The sequence below is a fragment of the Scomber japonicus genome, chromosome 21 (assembly GCF_027409825.1).
Source record: "Scomber japonicus isolate fScoJap1 chromosome 21, fScoJap1.pri, whole genome shotgun sequence".
Classification (NCBI taxonomy): Eukaryota; Metazoa; Chordata; class Actinopteri; order Scombriformes; family Scombridae; genus Scomber; species Scomber japonicus.
The window spans coordinates 5,988,094-6,013,074 of record NC_070598.1 but is presented as its reverse complement, the minus strand read 5'-3'; the positions used below and the strand labels follow the sequence as shown (position 1 = coordinate 6,013,074).

The 24,981-nt window shown below is 39.6% G+C and overlaps 2 protein-coding genes across 2 annotated transcripts in view; one reads left to right on the top strand and one right to left on the bottom strand.

Annotated features, from left to right (window-relative positions):
- Positions 1-5,719: 5,719 nt before the first annotated feature.
- Positions 5,720-13,296, bottom strand: lztfl1 (leucine zipper transcription factor-like 1). Its single transcript, XM_053342645.1, has 10 exons — positions 13,195-13,296; positions 12,165-12,289; positions 10,601-10,795; positions 8,559-8,616; positions 7,822-7,899; positions 7,655-7,720; positions 7,486-7,563; positions 7,047-7,223; positions 6,467-6,570; positions 5,720-6,228 (listed from the first exon to the last, which is right to left on the bottom strand). The coding sequence occupies exons 1-10, from the start codon at positions 13,195-13,197 to the stop codon at positions 6,210-6,212; spliced, it is 903 nt and encodes a 300-aa protein (XP_053198620.1). The 5' UTR covers positions 13,198-13,296; the 3' UTR covers positions 5,720-6,209.
- A 6,294-nt stretch (positions 13,297-19,590) lies between these two features.
- Positions 19,591-24,981, top strand: part of LOC128382841 (dnaJ homolog subfamily C member 13-like) — a 37,520-nt gene continuing 32,129 nt past the window's right edge. Inside the window, exons 1-3 of the mRNA XM_053342838.1 lie at positions 19,591-19,695; positions 22,841-22,921; positions 24,854-24,881. Of these exons, the coding sequence (XP_053198813.1) occupies positions 22,854-22,921; positions 24,854-24,881 (96 nt within the window). The 5' untranslated portion in view covers positions 19,591-19,695; positions 22,841-22,853. The remainder of the gene's footprint in view (positions 19,696-22,840; positions 22,922-24,853; positions 24,882-24,981) is intronic.

The window sequence follows — 24,981 nt, the reverse complement described above, 5'->3', positions numbered from 1 at the left end:
CAGGTGGAGAAACCAAGAAGAGACACCGGAGCCAGCTTTGGTGTCTCTTTACTGACTAAACTCAACATATACTGAAAACAAGAAGCAACCAAACATACATCCGGTATCTGTTCATCTTGATCAGATTCTCTTATACCTTTAGATTTAGATTTAGGTTAGATTAGTGCTCCCAAGGGCCCCTGAAAATCATACTCATTCTGGTCTGAAATAAACTAACCACAGTACATGCATGTGTAGTAGTAGTCACTAATAATATTTTAATAACCTCACACACACATGTCCACATACAACCTCACACACACGTGGTCACATTCAACCTCAAACAGACATGCATGGCCACATACAAGCTCACACACACATACATGGACACATACAACCTCACACACACACACATGGACACATACAACCTCACACACACACACACGGCCACATGCAACCTCACACACACATGCATGGCCGCATACAACTTCACACACATATGCATGGCCACATAAAACCTCTCACACACACACGCATGGCCACATACAACCTCACACACACGTGGTCACATTCAACCTCAAACAGACATGCATGGCCACATACAACCTCACACACATACTGTACATGGCCACATACAAGCTCACACACACATACATGGACACATACAACCTCACACACACACACATGGCCACATACAACCTCAAACACACATACACGGCCACATACAACCTCACACACACATGCATGGCCACATACAACCTCACACTCACACATGCATGGCCGCATACAACTTCACACACATATGCATGGCCACATAAAACCTCTCACACACACATGCATGGCCACATACAACCTCACACACACATGCATGGCCACATACAACCACACACACACATAAATGGACACATACAACCTCAAACACACATGCATGGCCACATACAACTTCACACACATACACATGGTCACACACAACCACACACACATGGCCACATACAACCTCAAACACACACACATTCACAAGGCAAGGCTGGAGGCAGAGACAACAAATCTGGGTGAAAAAGGTAAACCACTGACCTTTGACCTTTTTAGCCAACTTCATTCCAACTTATTACCACAGGTGTTACACATATTTCTTTTCAAAATTATAGCCATTAGAGCTAATTTAAAATGAAAATATACCTAATTGACCAAAGCACAACAGGATGATTGACTGACTGCAGCCCTGTCCATCTATGGATTGGAGTGATCTCGATTCCAATTGCATAATTTAAGATTTAGAATAGAATAGAATAGAGTAGAACAGAATAGAATAGAATAGAATAGAATAGAATAGAATAGAATAGAATAGAATAGAATAGAATGGAATGGAATGGAATGGAATATAATGGAATGGAATAGAATAGAATAGAATAGAATAGAATAGAATAGAATAGAATAGCATAGTCTTTATTGCCATTGTACAGGACAATGAAATTTTGTTGGAACAGTCCTCCAGCTGCCTTGTACATATAAATAAATATAACAATATAAAAGAAAACAATTAACAATATATACAATAGGGCAAAATCAACAATAATTAAAACATGTGCAAATAAGTCCAAGCCTTAAAGGGGCAGTAGTGCAATGTGTTCGTGCAAGTGTGTGTTGACGAGAGAGGGGGCGTGGGGGCATCAGTGTGGGAGGGGGGTGGAGTTGAGAAGTGTAACAGCTCTGTGGTAGAAGGTGTTATTTAGTCTTGTTGTGCGGGCGCTCAGTGTACTGTAGCACCTTCCTGAGGGCAGGGGGGGGCAAAGAAGAAGTATCCAGGGTTAGGGTTAGTGTGCTGTCTCAATGCTCTTAGTCTTGCGGTTGCAGCGGGTCTGGAAGATGTCCTCTGGTCTGGGGAGCTGAGTGCCGATGATCCTCTCTGCAGTCTTGATGATGCGCTGGAGAGCTTTCCTGTTGTCTGCGGTGCAACCACAGTACCATACTGTGATGCTGTATGTGAGGATTGACTCAATGGCTGACCTGTAAAAGTTGTGGGAGGCCCTCTTCAAACACCTCAGGATGTGAAGCCTTTGAAGTCCTTTCTTGGCCTTCATCGTGGTGTTGACGGTCCAAGCAGGTCATGGCTGATGTTGACCCCGAAGTACTTCTTAGTTCTACACAACCTCCACTGGCTTACCATTGATGGCGATGGGGTGATGGACAAAGGGCTTCTGTTTCCTCCTGAAGTCCAGGATCATCTCCTTTAGGATCAGGTTGTTTCCTCGGTTCCAGCTCACCAGGTTCTCTACCTCTGTCCTGTGGGAGGCCTCGTCATTTGACGTGATCCCGCCTACCACGATGGTGTCGTCTGCAAACTTCAAGATGGTGTTGGCCATGTGGTTGGGTTTGCAGTCAAGAGTGTAAAGGGAAAAGAGGAAGGAGCTCAACACACAGCCCAATGGTGCACCGATGTTCAGGGTGATGCTAGAGGAGACCTGTCTGCCCATGCGCACAGTCTGTGGTCGGCCATTGAGGAAGTCCAGGACCCAGCTGCTCAGGTGTGTGTTAAGGCCCAGGTGGTCCAGCTTTCTGGCCAGTTTATGGGGGTGGTGGTGTTAAAGGAGGAGCTATAATCTATGAATTACATCCGCACATAAGTGTCCCATTGGTCCAGGTGTGTCAGGGCGGTGTGGAGGGTTAGTGACACTGCGCCCTCAGTCAACCTGTTTGGCCTATAGGCAAATTGGTGGTGGTCATACATGTCAGGCATGTCCAAACTATTCCATATATGTTCCATAATGTGGATGCAGGTTTTCATTCATCCAAGCAGGAGCACACCAGGCTTGACTCAAATAATCAACTGGTCAAGTCGTGTGTGTTCTTGATTGGATGGAACAAAAACCTGCAGACACACGACCCTTCATGGAATAGTCCGGACATGCCTGATGTATGAGATAATGTTGTAGAAAATCCTCCATCCTGCCCAGACCTACGTGGGCAGGACTTAGTCTCAGCCTAATGGGCCACACCTGGCAAAGGCCAACATGCTGACCTGAGTGCAATATTAGATGTTTTCTCCAGTTGACTGTGCACTAGATGTTTTATTTGAGTAAGTATGACATTAGTGCTTTATACTATTAAGATTTACAGTATTAGGACATCTTTGTGTTCTGATTATTATCTTCATTTGCCTTTTAGCCTTTAAATCATCTATGAAAGTCAACTATTTAGTGGAAATCCTGTGAACAAGACAATAAAAGGTTTAACTGCTCTCATCCTCATCTGATACTTTAACTAGTGTGTCAGTGCAGAGACTCTTTAAATAACCCTGTTAGTACAGTCAAGTTTCCACAAACGGGGCTTTTGAAACAAAGCACGAGCTGTAAGTTAGAAATAGCTTCATCACCACAGCGTGAGACTATCATGTACAGTGTATTTGTGTTGCTTCAAATAATGCTGATATTGAGAGTTATCTGTTGTTCCTGTAAAATTCACATTGTCATTGCTTCTTAAACATCGCATTTTATCTGAACAGCATCATATATCCAGAAACCATCTAGATATGTACGTAATTTCTCACAATGATTCTTGATGATTCTGACGAAACACCAAACAAACGACTCTTTTGTCTTGCTAGTGAAACTGAGAAAACCCCTTTGATGCCTTGTCGGTGAGCTGCTGTGAATATGCTGCTGTGAATGGGTACAGAATTAACAGTTGCCCTGTGCTGTGGGAAAGTACTGACGTGCGAAAAAACTAGGGTTTAGTGCGAGTCACCACTTCCTGTGTACCAGCTAGCTGTGATTTATTTCATGCACTGATAGACAACCGATACACACCGCTCAGCATTTCTCCCATGCTTGTTGCCTCTCAGCTCAGAATAGAAAACAGATGCATGCAAGTTCAAGTAGATTCACACAGATGAACAATTCTTTTTTTATCTTCTACTTGGGTATTAGAATGAACACGTAGGTGAGAAATGATATCTCTTATCTGTTATGTTTTGGCAACAGGAAAGAAAAGTGTTTTTTTTCAGTGAGGAAACCTTTTTTTTTAATTATTATTATATATTATCTATTTATCTACGCCTCTTTATTTTCCACCCAAAGGAAGGAGAGTAAACTTCATAGTGCACATCTTCCCCTGCTCATAACACAAAACCAAGTGGGGACAGAAAGTGGTTTGCACAGTTTCATTAAAAACAACATGGAGGTTGTTTAACTTGTGACCAGGTACCTTCTCACCCTTTCACTATCTCTGGCCTATTGAGTGGGATGAAGCAGATAAAGCGATTAAATGTACAGTAAATTGTGTGCTGTGTAAAATGTGAACAAGATTCTCACACAAATGCTCGTGCATGGAAGTGATAACATATCTTAAAAGTGATAGTAAAAATATTCTGTTGCAGAGTTTTGCTCTTAACAAAGCATGCATCTTATTATAAATGATGATTTTCGGCCTCTAATGTGAACTTTCTGGCCAATATCTGACAGATTTTTTGGTTACTCTTTGATTCGGCAGTCATTTATACAGGACCAATTAAGATACTGTCATAATAGCTTTACTTAGTGTTAGCCATACCAGATTTTGTTTTGACTCTTATGAATAAGTGTCATGTGTCCTGGAAGGCCAGCATGCAACAAGTACATTAAGATTGAGGTAATTTATAGAGATATATTTCTTATATTTCTTTATATCTATATAAGACATTTCTTATCACTTTATAGTATTAACTAAAGTACTGTAACACATATCTGAGCCACCCCAGTGACTAGAGTATGCAATCTGTTCTCATGACATCCTCTGTGTTGAAGCACTGTATATATATTATCCATTATCTTCTTCTTCATTTCCCCCTGGGCTCTGATGTATCAGGAAGAAGTGGTAAAGGAGAATAGAAACTATGAAGCAGTTAACACATTAAGTAATATTGCAGATTTAGTGTGACAATTCAGAGTCCAGATCCTCTTAAATGCTTATTTAACACCGCATAATGTAACCGAGACCATGAAATCCCACAGTATATAAAGTGTACAGCTTTTCAATGATTATAAAAAAGGACATTTTTTATTTATGTGTGAATTCCCTAATCTGTAATTGCCCTTTATTGAGTCAGTCAGGACCAGACACAGTGATATTTATTCAGCTGAATATTCTGTATAATTCACTCCGCTTTCATTCTCATGATTGCTGCACACAATTACGGCCGACTGCACCTGACCGAACTCATTATAAAAACACCACATTACCACATACTTGGTAACAGCTTTTTATTACCCCATACTTTGCACGATTACAACCAAATGCACATCTAGTGGTAATATAGGGTAGATGTATCATACTCTACAAGAGCATTACTTCATGAACATCATGTATATATTTTATTTTTTTTTCTCTTACACTCCGTCATCACCCACAGCAATACGAAAAGTACACAGTTAAAGTTTCCAGACAAAAATATTCTATGCCCTTTTGTACAGGGAAGTAGGGGGAATCGTTCTAGATCGCTATCCATGTCATTCAATATGCAAGAGCAGAAAAAATAAAAGTAAGAAACCGGATATATATATTTTCGATGATGGGACTTTCACAGAACGTCAGATCATTGGAAATATTTTTTTTTTTTGTGTGTGGATATGTTAACAAATTAAAGCAAAATTGACCTTCGAAGGGTCAGGAAATATTAATTGGAAGCTGTTCACTAAAAACAAACATTGAAGGACTGCTAAAAGTAAGACTGATCAGTGAAATAGCAATTATCATTAACCTGAAGCTAAGAAGCTAAACATTACCTATAAATAACTGATAAATAAGACTGCAAAGGTTCAGGCAGACAGTATCTGTCCAGTTCAGCAAATGGACAAGGCCTCTTTAAACAGGGACATGGTAGTAATTGCATAGAGCACTGAGGGAAGTCTGCTAGCTACTGTAAATGAGCTCCAAAATTGAGACGTAGAAAAAAAGCACAGCTGAAGAAGGCTATTATTTGTCACTATTTCATTTGTGTGTTAAGTGTAGTGTATGTGTGTACCGACAAACCTCACCGCTTCTGCTTCGTACTAAAGCCAATAACTACTGAAGATGCCAGATAAAGCTTGTATAAACAATCCCTTGTGAAAGTGTTGTTGAGTTTTTGTTTTTTTTCTGTCTCTGTTGTCCTACAGCGGTGGAACGGACGGTTTTCTTGCCCACACCACAGTCGTAAATTTTGGTCCTGTCTTACCACTCGGACATCTGTTGTAAGCAGCTGTCTTGGTTAGAACTCATTCGGTGGGCTCGTATCTGAAAGAGAAAGAGAAACAAATCTGAAATTAGCCAAACATCATAAGAGGAGAGCCAATTTTGCAAGAAGAAAACCACAGAAGAAGAATACTTAAAGTCCAACCTGTGTTTTTCTTGTTGCACACTACTTACAAAAATTTTCCATAAGATATTTTTGTGTTTTAGATTTTTGAAGTCCTCTAATGCTGATATCTCTGACAACCTTTGGATTGTATATTCTTTATTGATGAGTGCTCACCTCTGCAATCGTTTTCTAATGTCTTTGATTTGCTCATTCTTCTTGGTTAGGATCTCCTTCATGTTGCGGTAGGCTGCAGTTTGCTGGAACTTCTTCTCCAACTCCTGGATAAAACACATGCATGATAGGTTCATTCTCCTGTCTGACATAGATCTGGAGTTGGTCCCTAGGCGCTGTACAATGGCCGCCCACTGCTCCTTGTACTTAGCATGGGTTAAATGCAGAGACTGAATTTCACTGTACAACTGTATTTGTGACAAATACAGTACCTTTATAAAGTACCTTTAAGACCTTCAAACCTTGAACACATGAGGAAAAACTCCACAGAGGCCACGATGCACCCTTATCAATAGTCTCAATACCTTTACAGTAACTAAACAAAAGACCACAGTGATGTACTGTAAAAGTGAAGAAGAATCAATGATTGGTTTGATCATTTTAATCTAAGACTGTGGATGTAAGATCACTGCTTGCCTCATCACTGTGTGTTATTATCTTTAGAAGGCCCATTGCTCTTCTTCTATCTTGGCCTATGTCCATGTAAGGCTGAAGTGTTTTCAGACATTTTCCACAACAGTACCTTCTCTGCCATGGACAGCTGCTCCTGCACTCGCAGAAGCTCGTGTTTGGAGGAGATCAAATTGTCCTGCAGGTCCTTCTGGGAGGCAGCACTGATGCTAAGAGACCTTTCATAGTCCTCCTTCAGAGATGCAACCGTTCCCTCTAGACTGTTGATCTCCTTGGTGTGAGCAGCAAGCTAAAAAAAGAAAAAGAAACAACATAGTCAGGTTAGGTGGAGCAATTTTATGTCACAGAATCTACACACTCTCTTCCTATTCACAATGAGATATGAAACATCTTAGTCAGCTTGATACATACCATGTAGGATCCAAGTCAGCAGTTAAAAACAGATGACAGTGATTGCTCAGATGAAAATAAAAGTAGCAGAATGGAAAGCAAAAACAAAGATGACACATGTGATGATGATACTGCCTGAAAGAAGAAATGGGAAACAGTACCTGCTGTTCACCTTGCACCTTCTGAAGATCTTTCAGGGCTCTCTCCGCCTTGCTTTTCTCATCTAATGCACCCATGGCCTGGTAAAAAAAATAATAAGAACACAGAGTTAAGAATATAAAGTACTAAAAATGTTTGTGAGAAAAGTTGCTGTTTGCTTCATTTTCATACCTGGGATTCTAAAGTCCGCAGCCTGGCTTTCAGTTTATCATTTTCCCCCTGTAGTCTTGTTATCTCCTGAAATATTGAAGATGAATGTGGATGTGTGTCTTAGGGTGATAACGGTCCATTTTATGCACTTAATCTCAACATGTAATCCAAGTAATAGATCTCTTTACCTTGTTAAGAAGTTCAGACACCCCACCTTCATTCAGTGGTGCTAACTTGTTTCCTGGTTTGCTTGTTTCTTGGTTTTTCTGTGAATAAAGTAAATGCTTAACAACTGAAACAACGAGAGAACAGTTCTTAATGTTCAGCTTTAAACATCTTTGTAACGATCCCTTTGCAACGGAAAGAATACAAATACGTGATCAGATACATGTTTGGTATCATCTCATGCTGCTTGTCTTAGTGTGAGGTGTGAAGGTTAAGGTTAGGGTTATGGTTATGGTTAGGGTGGATGCTTTAAACATCTTGGTAATGATCCCTTGTTGTTGCATTGCAACAGAAAAATACAAACACATGCTCAGATACTCATTGTGTATCAATCTAATCTTGTTTTTCTTATAAGTGTGAAGGTGAGAAACTTAAAAAAAACTCAGCCAAACCCATGAAAGTGCAATGGTATTGCATTGCAAAGTTGATTTGTTTTTTTCTATATCGGAGTGTGTGTGTGTGTGTGTGTGTTGAAACCACACTCGACCTCACTGATGTGTGACTTCTCAGCCACACACACAGCTAGCTATGTGTGTGTGTGGACAGATGGCCTTCTTGTAAATGCAGTGAAATACTGAACTGTTCTCTCTGGGTTACTGACTTGCATGAGGGTGTAAATACTCTTTGGGCAAATGATTAATGAAGTCTACATCTACGGTCATGTTTTAAGGTGGAACGGCTGCATATTATACTCACTCACCTTGTCTGCGGTTTTAAAGTCAGTCTTCTCAAATTCAGCCACTTGCTCTAACAGCTCCCTATACGGGTAGAGAACAGCAAAAAAACATCACAGAGACAGGAAAATATTATAAAATATCTGAAAATGTCCTGATAAAACAAAACAAAAAATTACTTTGTCAATGAAATATTAAAATAACGCATTCAATATTTTGTCACCAATACTGTATATTCCGAAACTGAGAATTCTGAGAGCAGCATGTCAGCTTACTGACCGCATTGTTGTTGTTTTTGACCATAATCCACAATATGGCGGTTATGTTTGCTAGGAAAAATAAAACTTGTTCTTACAGTTTTATATTCCACTGAATAAGACGTGTGCCTGTGGTGAACGTGTGGTTTTTAAACAAGCAGCTGAGCACACGTAGGCTGTGACTGTGGGGCGTATTCCTTGTTTTAAGACACAGTATCAGTCACGTAGTGTAGCTCCTCTTTTTCATCCACCCACCACCTACAAACCAAAGCATGTTTTACACAACACGCATGGTGCTCAAAGAAGGTAAAAGTTCACGGAGGTCAAAAGGTACATGGAGGGTTACCTAAATATTATAGAGGACTACATTCAAAACTGAGCTGACAGTATTGGTTCATAAATCTGTACATTTTATGAGATTTTGCTCCGGTGTCAGATAATGTAAAGATACTGATCATGGTATACCCTTGTTTCCTCCTTCTCATGAGAAAAAGGAGAAGCTCGTTGATGTGTGCTATTGTTTGGCATTCAAATTTGTCTATCAGGTTCAACAGTTTTGAAAAATCACTGCCCGTATCCTCTAATTACTGACTGAGTTTCCCGCAAATATACAACCTCTATTCCCCTTAGGCCCGACTGTATAAGTGACAAGATACTGTACATCCTGCAGAAATGCTAGGAGCGTGAAGAGAAATTCAAATGTGATTAATCTTTTCTTTCTGTTATCACGTTTCCTTTTTTCTTTTTAGACATTTATCACACGTGGCGACAAAACCCACAACACCTCACACCTCACACGATCACATGACTTGGAGCGACTTCCAGGTATGTAATCGAAAAACATTTGAACGTTAATTTTACATTAAATTAAAGAGCGATGCGTTTAAGTTTTTTTTTTTTTCAAACGACTGTAAATGTGAAACAACACAAGGAGAATTGCAAATTTAATTTTAAGGTGTAATTAGGATTAAAAAATCTGTTAAACCAAATAGCAAGACATTTTACTCCCTGTGCAGGTGCTGCCAGGAAGAACTTTTGACATCTCTGTAACAGGAATATTGTTTGTGGTGCTTAAAAATCCAAAAAAATACATATTAAATTGCCCTCAACTATGCCCATTGCCCTAGCAGCAGAAATCTCAGCAGTAGATACCTCAAAATCTTTGCATTTTTAAATATGATTAGGGATTTTTTAAGAAAGAGAAGAGATTATTTGTCATCTGGGTGACCTAACCTGGAGCAGAAGTTGAGGTTTACAGACTGAAACTGAACAGCACTCAGAAAAGGAAAAACTGTTCTGGTAAAAAGGGGCTACAGTGTATAAAAAGAACATGTGACTTTACAGTGACCTTTTTGCCTGGCACGCAGCATGCGAGAGACGGTGTGAATTTTTTTTAAAAAATGCTCAGGAGGAAGTCGCCTCTGATTCAGATGGTGTGACTGTGAGAATACGAGTGAGTTAAGACGTTCAGCTCATTTCTCACTTTGTTGTGGTACTCTGACCTGAAGTTTCCTCAGTATTTTCTATCAATGTGTTTTTCAATCTCAGACTCTCTACAACACCATCAACATGTTTTGCACACATACATTTTGCATGGTAATATGCACATGCTATGATCTACGGTATAAGATTATTTTAATTTGTGTGCACAAGATAATAACCTGTAATAAGAAGTTAAATGAAAAATCTCTGTATAGGGCAAAAGGGCAAAAAACGACCACACCTTCCATCAAATGCTAACTGGCATCTTTTAATCTATTAGTCTAAAAGTTCACAGGAAACCTCAATCTGCTGCCTTATTCAATGCTCACCTGTTCTCAAGCTCTGAGATGTCAGTCTGCAGTCTGAGGTAAAACTTTTCAGCCTGGGAGAACAGCTGCCTGAGCAGGAGCACATTTGTGTGGGCTGTGTTGATGAGCTCCGTCTCCACCTCACCACGCACCACCGCCTGCAGCCCATCCAGCATCTCCCGCACCTCGTCAACTGTGAAGGTTTCCTCCACCAGCCTTTGCACAGAAACATACACACACGCTACAGATCCTTCTGAACCATAAAGCAGTTTACGTCTTCCTTTTATAGGCCGTGAATCTGAAGTAAGAGTGAAATAAACTTGAAGGACAGGTTCACAATTATTTCAAGTCTGCCTTAAAACAATTGTCAGGTGCCCAAATTAACGCTAAATTAGTTTTTTCTTGCCGTTATCATTCCTCCCATTCATACTGACCATTAGAAGCAGTGGCGACATGGTCCTGTAGTGAGGAGATTGATCATTGATTTAAAAAAAAAAAAAAGAATCCTACTGTCATCTTCCCTGTGGCAAAAGACAATCAGGCTGTTGAACTGGTGCAGCAGTGCAAATATCTTCATACTGTCATCAACCACAAACTGCTTTGAGCCCCATGTTGATGACGTGTGTCATCAAAAAAAGCACATTAGCATATGCACTTTTATCGCAAGCTCGACAGTTTTTTTTAATGTCGACACCACTTTTATGAAAATATTTGATTCCTGTTTTATTGAGTCTGTTCTTCCCTTTTCTTATACGACTACATCATTGAATGACCTCCATGATCTGTATAAAGTCAGGTCCTTGAAAAAAAGCCCAATCTATCTTAGCTGATGTGAGCCATCCCTTGTGGTGTGAGTTCATGTTGCCACCATCAGAGCACAGATACAATCTGCCACGATGCAGAGCTGAAGGAGGTCATTTATTCCTGCTGCTATCAACCTTGTAAGTGACACCCTAAAGTGTAGTTCTTATTTGGTTTGTTGATGTTTTTTTGGACTGTGACTGTTGTCTATGTATTACTGCTGGCTGTGAATCAAATTGCTCCCCAGCGATAATAAAGATACCTTGAACTTTGAAGATCCCTTCATAATGTGCTTACAACTTGATGGAGGCCACAAACCTCCTTGTGTGCAAAAAAAGTGTATTTAAAAGTTGATCTGAAGCTAATATGAAGCTTCAGTCATCGGAATTAATAAAATCGAGTAGATATCTTTCAACATTATAGTCTTTTTAGTGCCAAAGTCCCTCTTTTTGTTACTAAACTTCTACTACAGCTCAACAGGGAAACTAAAAAGAAGGAATTTTAAGCTAAAAAAGACTGTAAAAGTGGCAGATATCCACTTGATATGACTAATTCAGACTGCTGAAGCCTCATGTCAGCTTGATATGACCTTTGAAATACATTTTTAGCACAAAATGCTTGTGGACTCCATCACTTACACTGAAAGCACATTTAACAGCCAGAATGAATACAGGAGGAATGATTACAGTGAGGAAAACCTCTCTTTCAGGGTTCATATGACTTTGAAATTGGGCAAAATGTCAAATTGTGAAACCATCCAACTTTGAATGTAGCCACCAGTCACCTGCTGTCTTTCAGTTCTTCAAAGCATGAGTCAATAGTCTTGAGTCTCAGCACCCTCTTTGAACGTGCAAACCGCATGTAGTTGATGACTTCGTTCTGATGATGTTCATTGAACCCAAACTCAGCCTGCATGGGGGGAAAAAAGAGGAGACAAATGAACGTATCAACAAAGTTTACAATTACAAATAAAATATATGGCAGAGAGACACTCAGAGAGAGAGAGAGAGAGAGAGAGAGAGAGAGAGAGAGAGAGAGAGAGAGAGAGAGAGAGAGAGAAAGACCCTGCAGGGGTGTCAAACTCATTCTCATTCAAGGGCCACATACAGACCAATTCGATCTCATGTGGGCTGGATCATTAAAAAGATGGAGGGAAGGAAGGGGAAGGAAGGAAAGCCAGAAGGAAGGACGGACAAACAGACAGAAGGAAGAAAGAGAGGAAGGAAGGAAGGATGAATATAAGGAAGAAAGGGAGGGAGGAAGGAAGGAAGGAAGGAAGGAAGGAAGGAAAGAAGGAAGAACATAAGGAGGAAAGGGAGGAAGGACAGGTGGAAGGAAGGAAAAAAGGAAGGTAGGGAGGAAGGAAGCAAGGACAGATGGGAGGAAGGACAGGTGGAAGGAAGAAAGGAAGGAAGGAACGAAGAAAGGAAAACAAGAAGGTAGGAAGGAAGTACAGATATAAGGAAGAAAAAGAACACAGGAAGGAAAGTGGGACGGATTGCACCCTCTCGGCGGGCCGGTCCTGGCCCGCGGGCCGCAGATTTGACACCCCTAACCCTTACAGCTAGCTGATCAGCTAAGATGAGAGAGGGATTTCCCCTTTGCTAATATGTGCCAGGGCCTATTCACATGAGCTCCTATCTATGTGGGAGGGGGGTAATTAATAAGTACGTAGGGTTATACTCGTCTTTGAATCCAGGCCACCGTGTTAACAAAGCAACACTAACGCTACATATAATAGCATGCTGACTTTTTGTAAAGCAAACAGGTGTCCTAGCTACCCCATAAACAGTAAAATGATAGCAGCTACTTACCATGTTGGCTGTGGAGCAAAAAAAAAGGAGGAAAAAAAAGGGTGTTTTAGGCCACGCAGCGAGCAAACTACAAGCTAAACGTGCTATGTTAGACTCGAGGGTGCTAGTAAACTGTCTTGTGCTTGAGGTTAAACCCGATCAAGAGACTAAACGAGGCTTATATCATAGCTATAAGATTATCTGGCTGATTGGCTACTAGGCTAGCTACCCCAGCTAGTGTTTGCCTTGACAATGCTTTGGTAACGGAGAGAGGAGCGTCATTACCTTGGTTACCAGAGGTGCGTTCAAGGGCGCCACGTACAACAAGGAACTACAAGTTATATGTGTTGAATTGCTGAATGGAGCGATATGTTATATTTATTAAACACAATTGCCACATTTATTAACATTATACACACATATATTGCTTAATCTAAGATTTTAACCTTTTATGCAACATACATATTTATTATTTCTCTAACTTGGTCAGAAAGATTGACTCGAAAGCCATTATTTGTCGTTTTAACACTGATTCGACTGATTTACTCTCAACATATCATGCGTGTTAGGCTTTAGCTGCATATTTTATGAACAAAATATTGTATTTTATCCTACTATGTTGCCCCTGCTTTGTCATCCCTAAATATGAATTCAACGACCTACCAATTATATACATATTCAGGTTTCTGTAATTAGGATAAACCCCTTTTTCGAACCATCTCGGATCCTAATATATGATACAAACAGAATAAAACATACACAAAAGAAATTAAGCAAAGATATTAAACTAATAAGAAAGACAGAAACAAAATAACAATCAACAGTTTCAACAGTCACACTACAAGACAATCAACACACAAAACAGAGAAGTACATGAGCAAATACAACCACTAGATGGCCACAGAGATAAAGATATTCAGGATATAGGCTTACACTGTATTGTATATTGCATATAGCAGTGGGGTTTAGGGACCCCCGGGGCCTTGACAAGTGAATGATTGATTTTCTCTATAAATACATCAGTAAGTAACACAATGACAAACTGTCTGACTATTTTTGGTCATGGGTTTCATGCAATAAATCTTATCAGATGGTGGTTGTCTAATCTGTGTCAGTTTACTGGCCTTTGACATGAAAAAGTCTGAAAGTCATTTGTAGTTATAGCATCATCTGAAACATGTACAATTCATGTCAAAATAATAAGAAAAAACAGTTTTAAACATGCGAAATGATGGATCTTAAATATTTGATGGTATTCAGTCTGAAGGAGCTTTAAGAATAAATGTTCTCTTCTCTTGCTTCTCTGACTTTAGGAAGGAGTATTATGTAGAGTGCTTCACTTGATATATTGAGGAATATGGTACCAAAAACTGTTTAAGGTAATGAGAAAAGTTGAAAAGGATACAGATAAAGATGAGCTGCAGCCAATGGATGTGTCTCCTTGTCTTGAGTGGAGGACATTTTAGTGACTTGTGCATTATACAGTGATGAATAGGCTCCTAAAGGAACATCCTAGAGCATTAGAGATCATTTTATGCTTTATTGTAGGGGAAGAAGTTTATAGCTTGTAAAGGATTTGGCAGCATATTTTCTATGAGAGTTACTGTGGTTTGTCATTTTCAGAATTATTAAACCAATGACTTCCCAATTGACAATTCATTTCTGAGGAGTTTCTAATTAGTCACATTTTTGAGATAGGTGTGAGAGCATTAAGATGATTTATATTTAACCAACCTGGCATTTAAACTTGCTTGTCAATTTGCAGTATCAAGCATTAGATGTCAGTGTTGAGCTATTGTGAGAGCAGTTCCTGGTTTAAAAAAAAAAAAGTCACCTCAAGTCAATTTTATTAGTCTAGTCATATATATCAAACCACAAATTTGCCTCAGAGGGCTTTACAGTCTATACAGCAAGACATCATCCCCTGTTCTCACACCCCTGATTCAAATATGGAAAAATACCCCCCAAAAAAACCTTTTAACTTGGGGGAAAATGGAAAAAAACCTCAAGAAGATAAACTAAGGAGGGATTCCTCTGTTTCTCATCAGCAGTCAGCCCTGAGGCTCCTCACTGCCAGCTGTGCCTTCTTCCTGTGGCACCAGTTCGTTCACCTATTTGAGCCCTGCTACTTTTCCATTCACAGCAACAACACAAAAAGAGAGAGAGAGAGAGAGAGAGAGAGAGAGAGAGAGAGAGAGAGAGAGAGAGAGAGAGAGAGAGAGAGAAAGAGAGAAAGAGAGAGAGAGAGAGAGAGAGAGAGAGAGAGAGAGAGAGAGCTATAGAAGGGCCTAGATAGTATTTTAAATCCAACACTTATTTAGAGAAAAAAAGAAGCCCTAATTGAAATTACACACCTTTATTTATGGCACTTTATGTATAACGTCTTTTAATTGGTGCCAAATTGGTGTTAGTGCCAATTACAAGTTGAGTTTAGACTCTTTTAAAGCTGAGATTTAGTATGTAAGACTAATGTAAATTTACTTACACCAAATTATCCTTTCTGTACATTTATCATGGCATCATTACTCCAAGCAGAGTAACAGACTGAGCTTTAATATCACTTCACAGAAAAGCAGGAGTTCAAAACACGGTGGCATATTTGACACTAATTGGTCACGTAAATCTATTCCCAGTATGTTTTATTGTGTTACTGTGTTTCTCCTATAACTACAAACCCTCCTATTAATCATGTATTCAGATAATACCTCCCACAACAGATTGGTAAACTAGTCAGAGTACATTTACTTTCACATTTACAATAAAATAACACAAATCTTTGAACTAAACTCACTTGAACCTAAGAAAAGTTGCACCATCCCTGTCACTGAGGCCCAAAGGATACCACTAAACATTTTGTTAAGGAGGATCCTAAAGAAAGAAAAAAAAAGAAAAAGAAGGAAGCTTTTTTTCCCCTCATGTCTCTTTAGCTGTAATTAAATTATACTAACGGGCAGCGCATGGTTAGTCACCTAATCAGATGCCTCATAACGTGACCACAGTGCTGCCCCGCTCAAATTCACCGTTTAACATCAGTCAGTCACAGAGGCCAAGATGTTTCCCCTTTACCTTCAATCGCGGTGAGTCACTTCAAATATAAGGGAGATAATAGAAACAAAGGGGTTAAAAGCATTTGATGAAGGGTTACAAGTCACAGATGATAGTTTTTGGGTTTTGGTGAGGCTCCTGTATGTTGGTGCCGCTATTCTACAGGCAGCAGTTAGACCAAGGTGGCGACTCTTTGTGCATATTTTACCTCTCTTACATGCAGGCTTGTAATGTGGCAGGATTCTTTTTTTTTTTTTTTACTTCATATCTGTGGCTGGTCCATGAACTGCTTGAGCAAACTGTCAAAGAAATTAGATTACAGAGGAATGAGAGTCAGTGGAGTGATAGCATGCAAAGAAAAAAAATCAAATATGAGCACAAAAATGTCATAGAGTAAATGAAAAGCAGAAAAAATAATAAAACGCTGTTGATTCATATGAAAATAATGAATTGGTTATTTGTATGTATTTGTTTAACGCTGTGTTTTTTATAAATAAGAATCTTCGGCTATAAATAAGAATCTTAGTTTCTTTTTGACAAAACTTTAAAGCACTAATAATTATCCATTTTTGACACATTACACCTTAAATAGTGACATTCAGGCAATGAATTTAGACTGTGACTATGACTTTGATGACTTTTAAATCATCCTTTTTGCATATTTTATTGCACCAATATGTGTGTGTGTGCTTATATATGAATATGCATGTATGTATTTAGGTGTGGCCAGTTGATATGTGTCCTGATCTCAGACTGTATGATGGTTTAATGTAGTATTATAGATTGGATGATGTTAGCTGAGCAGAGGTATTGCTGAATTGGTGTGACAGTGTAACAAGTGGGCAGAGTAATTATTTGACCTCAGGTGTGTCAGGTGTTTCTTTAGTGGACCAGTGATGGAAGTAGTAATACCACCATGTAAAATTATTACATTACAAGTCAAACTCCTGTATTTAGGATCATACTTAAGTAAAAGTTCATATGTTTTATCAGCTACATGTAGAAAATTGGTGGCTGTGACCGTGACTGATATCAGCCTGATATAGGAAAGAAGAACATTTCTGGCACACAAATCTGGCTTAATTTTTTTTAGATTTTACTCTCAACTTTGCATTTTTAACCTTCCTGTCGTCCTCCCAGGTCAAATTGACCCCGTCTGTTTTGACTGTTCCTTCTTTCCCTCCTTCCTTCCTTCCTTCCTTCCTTCCTTCCTTCTCTCCTTCCCTCCTTCCTTTCCTTCCTTCCTTCTGTCCTTCTTTCCTTCCATCCTCCCTTCCTTCCTTCCTTCCTTCCCTCCTTCCTAAAATATTGGATAGTTTTATATTTTTATCATTATTTATTTGGTGGAACTGCTAACAACTCAAATATCTGTAACATGATAAGAAGCCACAACTACACATGGTTGTTACAAACCAATAGTTTAGTATTTTACGAGTCAATGATACATTTTTATTTAATGTAAGATTTGAATCTGTAATATTATTACAGCTGTCAAATAAAAGTAGTGGAGTATAAAGTACAATTTTCCCCTCTGAAATGTAGCGGAGCGGTAAAAGTATAAAGTAGCATAAAATGGAAATGCTTTTCCTCTTGTTTCTAAAGTTGAATGTTTGAGCATCACTGTTCAGAGTTTGATACTAAAAGGATGTTTTCATATTCATCTGCTGAAAATGGAAAGTTTCTCTATGCTCATTAAAAGAAATCAGATTTTTAAGGGCTGGCCTCACAATCATGATTTGTGACATCACAAATAGTTTGGTCCTGTATTTAATGAGTACAAATGTGATGTGGAAACTTTGAAGCATCCGGTGCACAAACACTGAGAATGGACTTTACAGTGAAGTAGGAGACATCTTGTGACCTGTAGTTAACCTTCTGAAATGAAAAATTTGTGTGACTAAATCTGGAATTTTTAAAGAGGGAGAAGGAATTTATGCATTTTAAGGACTTTGAGAGGCTAATTATCCTTGTGTGTGGAAAACCCCTAATAGACACACATTATTACTCTAAGCAATGCTTAATACATGTCTGGAGGTGCCCTTAATTGAATAAATGCACTTAATTAAATTCCACTAATATATGATACTATTGATTCCTGGAAACCTGCTAAAATTAAAATTAATAAACTGGCTGAGTCTTGAACAGATTTGAGTGGTGAAGAAGCACACATACAGAGGGAGAGGTAGCCTAAATGTGAAAATAGAGAGGAAATAGCTCATATTTCAGTTTCCATTCATGGATTTCAGTTCAAAAAGAGCATTTAGGAAGATGGATGTTGATATTTGATTAAAAGTCTGGCATGGGCTTAATTGGTACGGTGACATCATTTAAACTCATGTGTGCTCCAGATAAGCCCACATCATGATTTATTAATAAAATATTTTAAAAAAAAACAGCAAGGGGTGGTGTTTAGCTCAGTTAGTAGAGCACCCCCCCCCATGTGTTGAGGCTACAGTCCTCACTGCAGGTGACCCCTAGATAACTAGTATATGCATACTACTAGTTTTTTAAACCTAAAAATTGTAGGTCTATGAAATTAAATGACCAAATATGGGTATGCACAGACAGCTTTGGCAGATAAGGTTGCTTTGTATAGATCAAAGTATCTTATAAGCCTAAAACTAGTGTCCCAGATTACAAAATCTTCTGTTTCATTTTAAGTACAATATCCAAAATGTATCTTCTGATTTCTGATAACTGTAATTTAATGACACATTGTTTCTCAGTAACTATAACAGAATACAATTATATGTTGTAGGCTAATCGAATTACATAACGCCGTTAAATTAAACTAGTTACTCCCAATCCAATCCTATCCACTTTATTTATATGGCTCAGGGAGTGCTATCTGAATTTCGTTATATTGTTGTCTGACCCTCAATATAATAACAATAAAGCTACTAAATTTAAAAAAAAAGATAAAACACAATAAATACATAACACAATAGAAGCTCAATAACAAGGTTAATGACACAATAGAAAGATAAAAGCACTAAAATAAAATAAAATAAAATTAAATTAAATAAAATTAAAAATTGACCCAACATTGACTTTCAATTTAGCTAATATGTAAACGATTACAGCACCCGATCTAAACTTCCTCCCCTCTTTATACACACTGTACTGCTCTGAGATCAGTTTTAGTGTGGTGCCTAGCAACTCAAACACATTAGAATCTGACAGACAAAGCTGATCTGGAGTCAGCCGTCTGCTCCTGTTCCGCGTTCCAATCAGGAAAAAAAACCAATCAGCTGACAGCCGCATGACAGCCAGGCCTCACGCATGCGCAGTCGGCACACTTTTAGCTCTACCCAGGACTATGGCAGCGTCCTGAGCGCTGTTGTGCAGAGAGAGGGGGGGGAAATACGGCGTTCAACTGAGCTCCTTCAGCAACCAAGAGTGGGCAAACCGAGAAGCAAGAGGAGGGTGGGGGGCTGAGGGACGTCTACGAATAACACCCGCTAGAGATTTTGACAGGTAAAGACACAATTTACCACCTTGCAAAAGGAAAACCTTCTTTCTTTTTCTCCACGTTTGCTTGAGCTTGATTGAGCTAATGCGACGTGCTGGGGTTAAAAAAAAATCCCTCACAGAGAGATGTGCTAGTTAGCAGCTAGCTAGAGGCTAACCTGAACATGAGCCTTGCCACAGCCCCTTTTATAATGCATTTGACAAACAAACTGTGTTAAGAAAAGTGTCTGCAGCTATTTGTTTGTGATAGTGAGATAGATGGGTCTGCAGCGGTAGAAAAAGCGGTGCTGTCGTGCTTGTTTTTAGCCAGACAGCTCACCCGAGTAGGCCCGCTGCAATGAAGCAATGAAGCAGACTTTGCTATAGCTTCTTTGAAACCCAGGTAATGCTGCTTGTCATTGGATTTACTTTGACACATCCAGAGAGAGAGAAAGCAAACACACATACATCCTTTTTAAAATAGACTTATAAAAATCGCCTTATGCCTTTTAGTTAAAACCTGTTAGTCTTCTGGGGGGTTTTTTGTAAGCATGCAATTGAAATACAAACCACAGAAGATGAAGTTCAAGGGGTTTTCAAGGAGGGAGGGGGGGTTGAAAGTTCCTGTCTTGCTTTTTGGAGGAAATATTGCTTCATGTAAATGAGCAAATATAAGGAGGGCATTGCAACATGTCATGAGTGCAGAAAATGGCATGAATATAAGCAGAAACCACCTCTATATTCATATAGTATTATGTTAATGTAGTATGGTTATGTTAAAGCTTTATATATAAATATTTGAGCCAATTTCACATCCAAAAAAAAAGCTCGTACTTCACTTTTATGGTGTTATGAGATAATTTGTGGTCGCTACTGTAACTGCAGATGTGTGTAAAAGGTATATACTGATGTCATGACACATGATAGTTTGACCCTTGTACCCGCACAGATGCTGAAGCAGTCTTTTTCTATTCTTTATGATTTTTTTTTTTAATAAGAAGCAGGTGATCCAATTCCTTCCACACACCTGTGACGGGGCACAAAACAGGTGTATGTTACACAAATATGTGTGTGCTCACAGTTACGTGTTGTGTACCTACTTTGTATAAAACACACATATATCACCTGTGGCTAGTTACCTAATCGTTTACTACTGTCTGTTTGACAAGTCTATATTTAGATGTTTTGGTTATTTCCCATTTTAGAGATTTACTTCAATCCTGTTGGAAAGGGAACGTGATTATCCACCATGGGATTGCACCAACTGTCACAGCTATCCACTTAACAGGATCCGACCGTGACGACTGTATTAGGCGCGCACAGATCAAAATCCGTATTTGTTAAAGTTCCTGGAAAGTTGTGAGACCAGTCTGGGAACAAGTTATCATGTTAATATTGTGTGTTTTGCTTTGGGCAGAGATTATATGTCTATTACTTTACTGTATTCCTGTCTGTTGGTTTGTTTTTTAGGGTAATCTCTTGTCAAGGATAGCCCATGAATAATGTGTTATTGATCTGCATATACAGGCAGGGAGTAGCAGGGAGGGGCTATTATCACATGACTAGAAATCCTGGAATCTGCACTCATGACAGCACACATCAGAGTAATATAGTGAAAATTGAATCGGCCATCTGCAGAAGCAACAAGGCCAAGCTGCTAACATCTCCTATTGTGCATTTCAGCAAGCACTCCCCCCCTCCTCCTCCTCCTTCTCCTCCTCCTCCTCCTCCTCCTCCTCCACTTTGGATTAGATTCATTATACAGCTCTATGAATGCATGATGTTTGGATCTGGACTCTTCCTTGCACCGTTGTTTCCTGCTTTTTAAAATGTAACATGAGTTACTCAAACTGGCAAATCTTCTCATAACTTCTCATCCACTTGATGCTCGATACTATATTCATGTCTTGCCTGTCTGTGAACATCAGACAGCTACTCTTCCTCCTCCCTCCCTCCTCCTCCTCCTCCTCGGTGAACGGTGTGTATTCCACGATTTGACCTTATATTTTCTGTCTCCCTCTTTCATTTGCACACACTGAAAAATGGGAAGGAAGGAAAACTGGAGTCACATTTTTCCAGGATCCTGATACTGGCAGAGTGCTGACACAGGTCCCCCCCCCCCCCTCCCTCCACCCACCCATCCACCCCTCTCCTGTCACAGTGCAGTCACCAGCAAATTACTGCACTAAAGACAGAGTATAAAGGCAGTTATTCCCTTCTTTTTTTTCTCCTCTGCTGTTTGTCACCTCTGATGTATTTGAAACAGCATGTAGCCCTTTTAGTCATGGCTGTGTTTAAAAGTTAAATTGTAATGATTTCTTTCATTCAAATTATAGGCAAAACACAGCTTCATCACTGTTTATCTAAAAGGCGATCAATAGGCCACGCTGGCTTTTGTCGCAGGCATTATTGACACATGATCAGCCGGTGCTCCGTCAGTGTTGTTTTTGTCTCTTTTGATATCAGCTCGGAGTGGAAGATTGTCACTGCCGAGCGTTTTTCTCACCAGCCGGCGTTAATCATAAAGAAGCGCCCCGTTAAAAAAAAATGAATGCATGAAGTCGGGTGATGATATCCGCGAGGGTTGTAATAAAGTGGGGGATCATGTGCTACCACCTGCATTGATGCTATGGTTCACTGCAATGAGAAATCAGTCAGTCATGGAGCAGTGGACTTCTCTCTCTCTCTCTCTCTCTCTCTCTCTCTCTCTCTCTCTCTCCCTCTCTCCCTCTCTCCCTTTCTCTCTGTAACTGGATAATCACTGTTTGCTCTGTATTAGATCTGAAGCCGAGGGAGTGTCTGGTGGGAGTCTCTCCCATCGAGCTGCAAAATGTTGAATGACTGTGTGAAGTGTGTGTGTGTGTGTGTGTGTGTGTGTGCGGCGATATAGGAGAATGTGTGTTGCATAAACCCCGATGCAGTAATAACTTGTAAATATCTGCCTACAGGTTATTTTTGTGGTTTCTGACATTAAACTGAGATGTAAGCCCCCCCCCCCCCCCTCGCTCATGTCTACTTTTATCTTTTTGAAGTTCAAACAGAATCGCCCATTTTTTGATATGATCCGGTTGCTAAAAAAAACCAAATATAATGTTCAAAACAAGATCTTGCACTTGTTTTTTTGAACGCTGCTACGTTTTAATACGTGTGAACTGCTTTCATTGTGTCGTAGGTCCTGTGAAAAGATGAATGTCGTCAAAGAAAACAAAGACCTGGCCTGTTTCTACACCACCAAACACTCCTGGAGGGGAAAGTAAGTCCCTTTTTTTGTTGTTTTTTTTTTTTTTTTGCTTATTCAACTCGGTTTTCATAGCTGGTGGCGCTGTCTCTCTCTCTGTCACATCACCTTTTGTAGTGGTTTACGAGGCAACTTTAGCCTTCAACTATTCTCTTTGGGAAAAATCCTGAAATCCTGACTCAGTGCTTCCATTGTGTCCACTTCCTTATCTGAGCCCAGGAAAAAAAAAAAAAAAAAAAAGAAGAGGTTTGCAGAGCGCTGATCAGCAGCATTGTGACCTGTGTGAGATGCATTGTCTTTTTATGAAATGTAACCCAAAGAACAGATGAGGGCAGGGCAGTGAACGCATCATGGAGACGAAACATTGAAAAGCTGCTTTCCCCCCACACGGTGCTTCTTTCTCTTAATATTTTAATAACAGGTACAGTAGATGGCAGTTTACCTTTTTTACATGAGAGGTCATACATTGATTAAATTGTTTGGTTATAAACACAGAATTACATCTGCAGCAACTTAAAACCCCAAACACAGGAGATATGATGCTTTGAATGGCACATTTTAGTAGTAGACAGATGTTCAGCAGCATATCAGACTTTCTTTCACGTCTACTATCTCCTTTTTGACAGTTATAAGGTTGATTATTGCAGACTCAGAAATGTGGAATGAATGAATGAATTTTTCTTCTATTGGCACATTTCTCAGAACAGGAAGGAAGTGTGTAGAGTATGAGTCAGGAGGAGCCAATGCATTGGAAATAGATGTAAAATAGTACAGTATATTACAGTAGCATGAGTATATGTACTAGGATCATATTTCTAAATGCTCCACAGTTAAATGTATTACACATTATAAGATATATGGATTTCTAGCTGTGGAATCATGTGGTGTATTTTGATTAAAGATACACAGTTTAGCCAATTTATAGGCTTGAAATCAGATGGGATACATGGTGTCGCTTCTTAGGGGCCATCAGAGCTAAAGAATAGACGAGCCCCAGCTTGAACAGAGAGCCAGCGGGATCACATTACCGATACCTGCTCTCTAAATGTCTCTGTCCCATTAACGTAGGTAACTTAAGCAGGGCTGCGGAGCATTAGCCATCACCCGAGCTCCATCCATCTAAATGCTTCCTGGAGTGTCCGGCAGAGACGAGCGGTTGATGTATGTATGAGAGGCGGACAGTGGAGACTGATACTACCCTCTCAGTCAGAGTGACCCCGGCGTCGCAGGCGTCCGCACTCGTCAGCTGACTCCGGGGGGATAAACAAAAGAGCCAGATGATGCTTTTTAGCTAACAAGGAGACTGTGAGGAGTCAGAGTTAGCACGTTAGGAGGAAGAGAAAATGAAACAGGAACTTTTTATTTGATACGTGTTGCCATGTTGTTTCTTTTTTAGTCAATGGAGTGTAAATCCAGTTTTTTTTCGGGGGGGGGGGCAGGACTTAGTGTCTGCAGCGGCCGTCACAAGCCAGGCCTAAGATTAACTTGTGACAGCAGAAATCTGAGAGTATAAATGGGTCAATGAGGGCTAAACTATAATTCAATAGACTCATGTCATATGAGTGTCTGCTGTAAGGACTGTGTTTGAGTGAGATAGAGCTTTGACAAGTTACAAGAATGAGAAATTGTATTATTGGAATGTTTCAGTTCACCTAAAATGACTTTTTTACTAATCTCAAGCTAAAAAAAAACATAGCCTGTGTAGAAAAAGCAAAATACACAAAGTTTTAGGTAGTTGAATTAATCACGGCTGGATTTTCTTGTACTTAAACAGTTACTGCGCCTACAGATGAAAGGAGCACAACTCTACCTTGTGACCTCAGATCACGTCCCCAAAAGCAAAGTTTAATTAGACTCATCTGTGATTAGCATACACCCCCCCCCCCCCCCCCCCCCCCCGGTCCCCTCTGGCTATGTATAAATAGTACTATTGTAATGTGATTATAGGTGTGGAGCGTGGCACAAGACACAAGAAGTACATCTTTGCATATGTAAGGCATGATATCAGGTTTCAGCTCCTAGTTGTATATTAGTTTGATTTCTTATATTAAATTGAACTATACAGCAATTCAGGA

Excerpts from the sequence above, each read along its gene's own strand:
- lztfl1 (XM_053342645.1), bottom strand. Across the intron at positions 10,796-12,164 it reads GAAGAACTGAAAGACAGCAG|GCTGGTGGAGGAAACCTTCA; the intron begins GTGACTGGTGGC and ends TTCTGTGCAAAG. Across the intron at positions 7,900-8,558 it reads ACTTTAAAACCGCAGACAAG|AAAAACCAAGAAACAAGCAA; the intron begins GTGAGTGAGTAT and ends CTTTATTCACAG.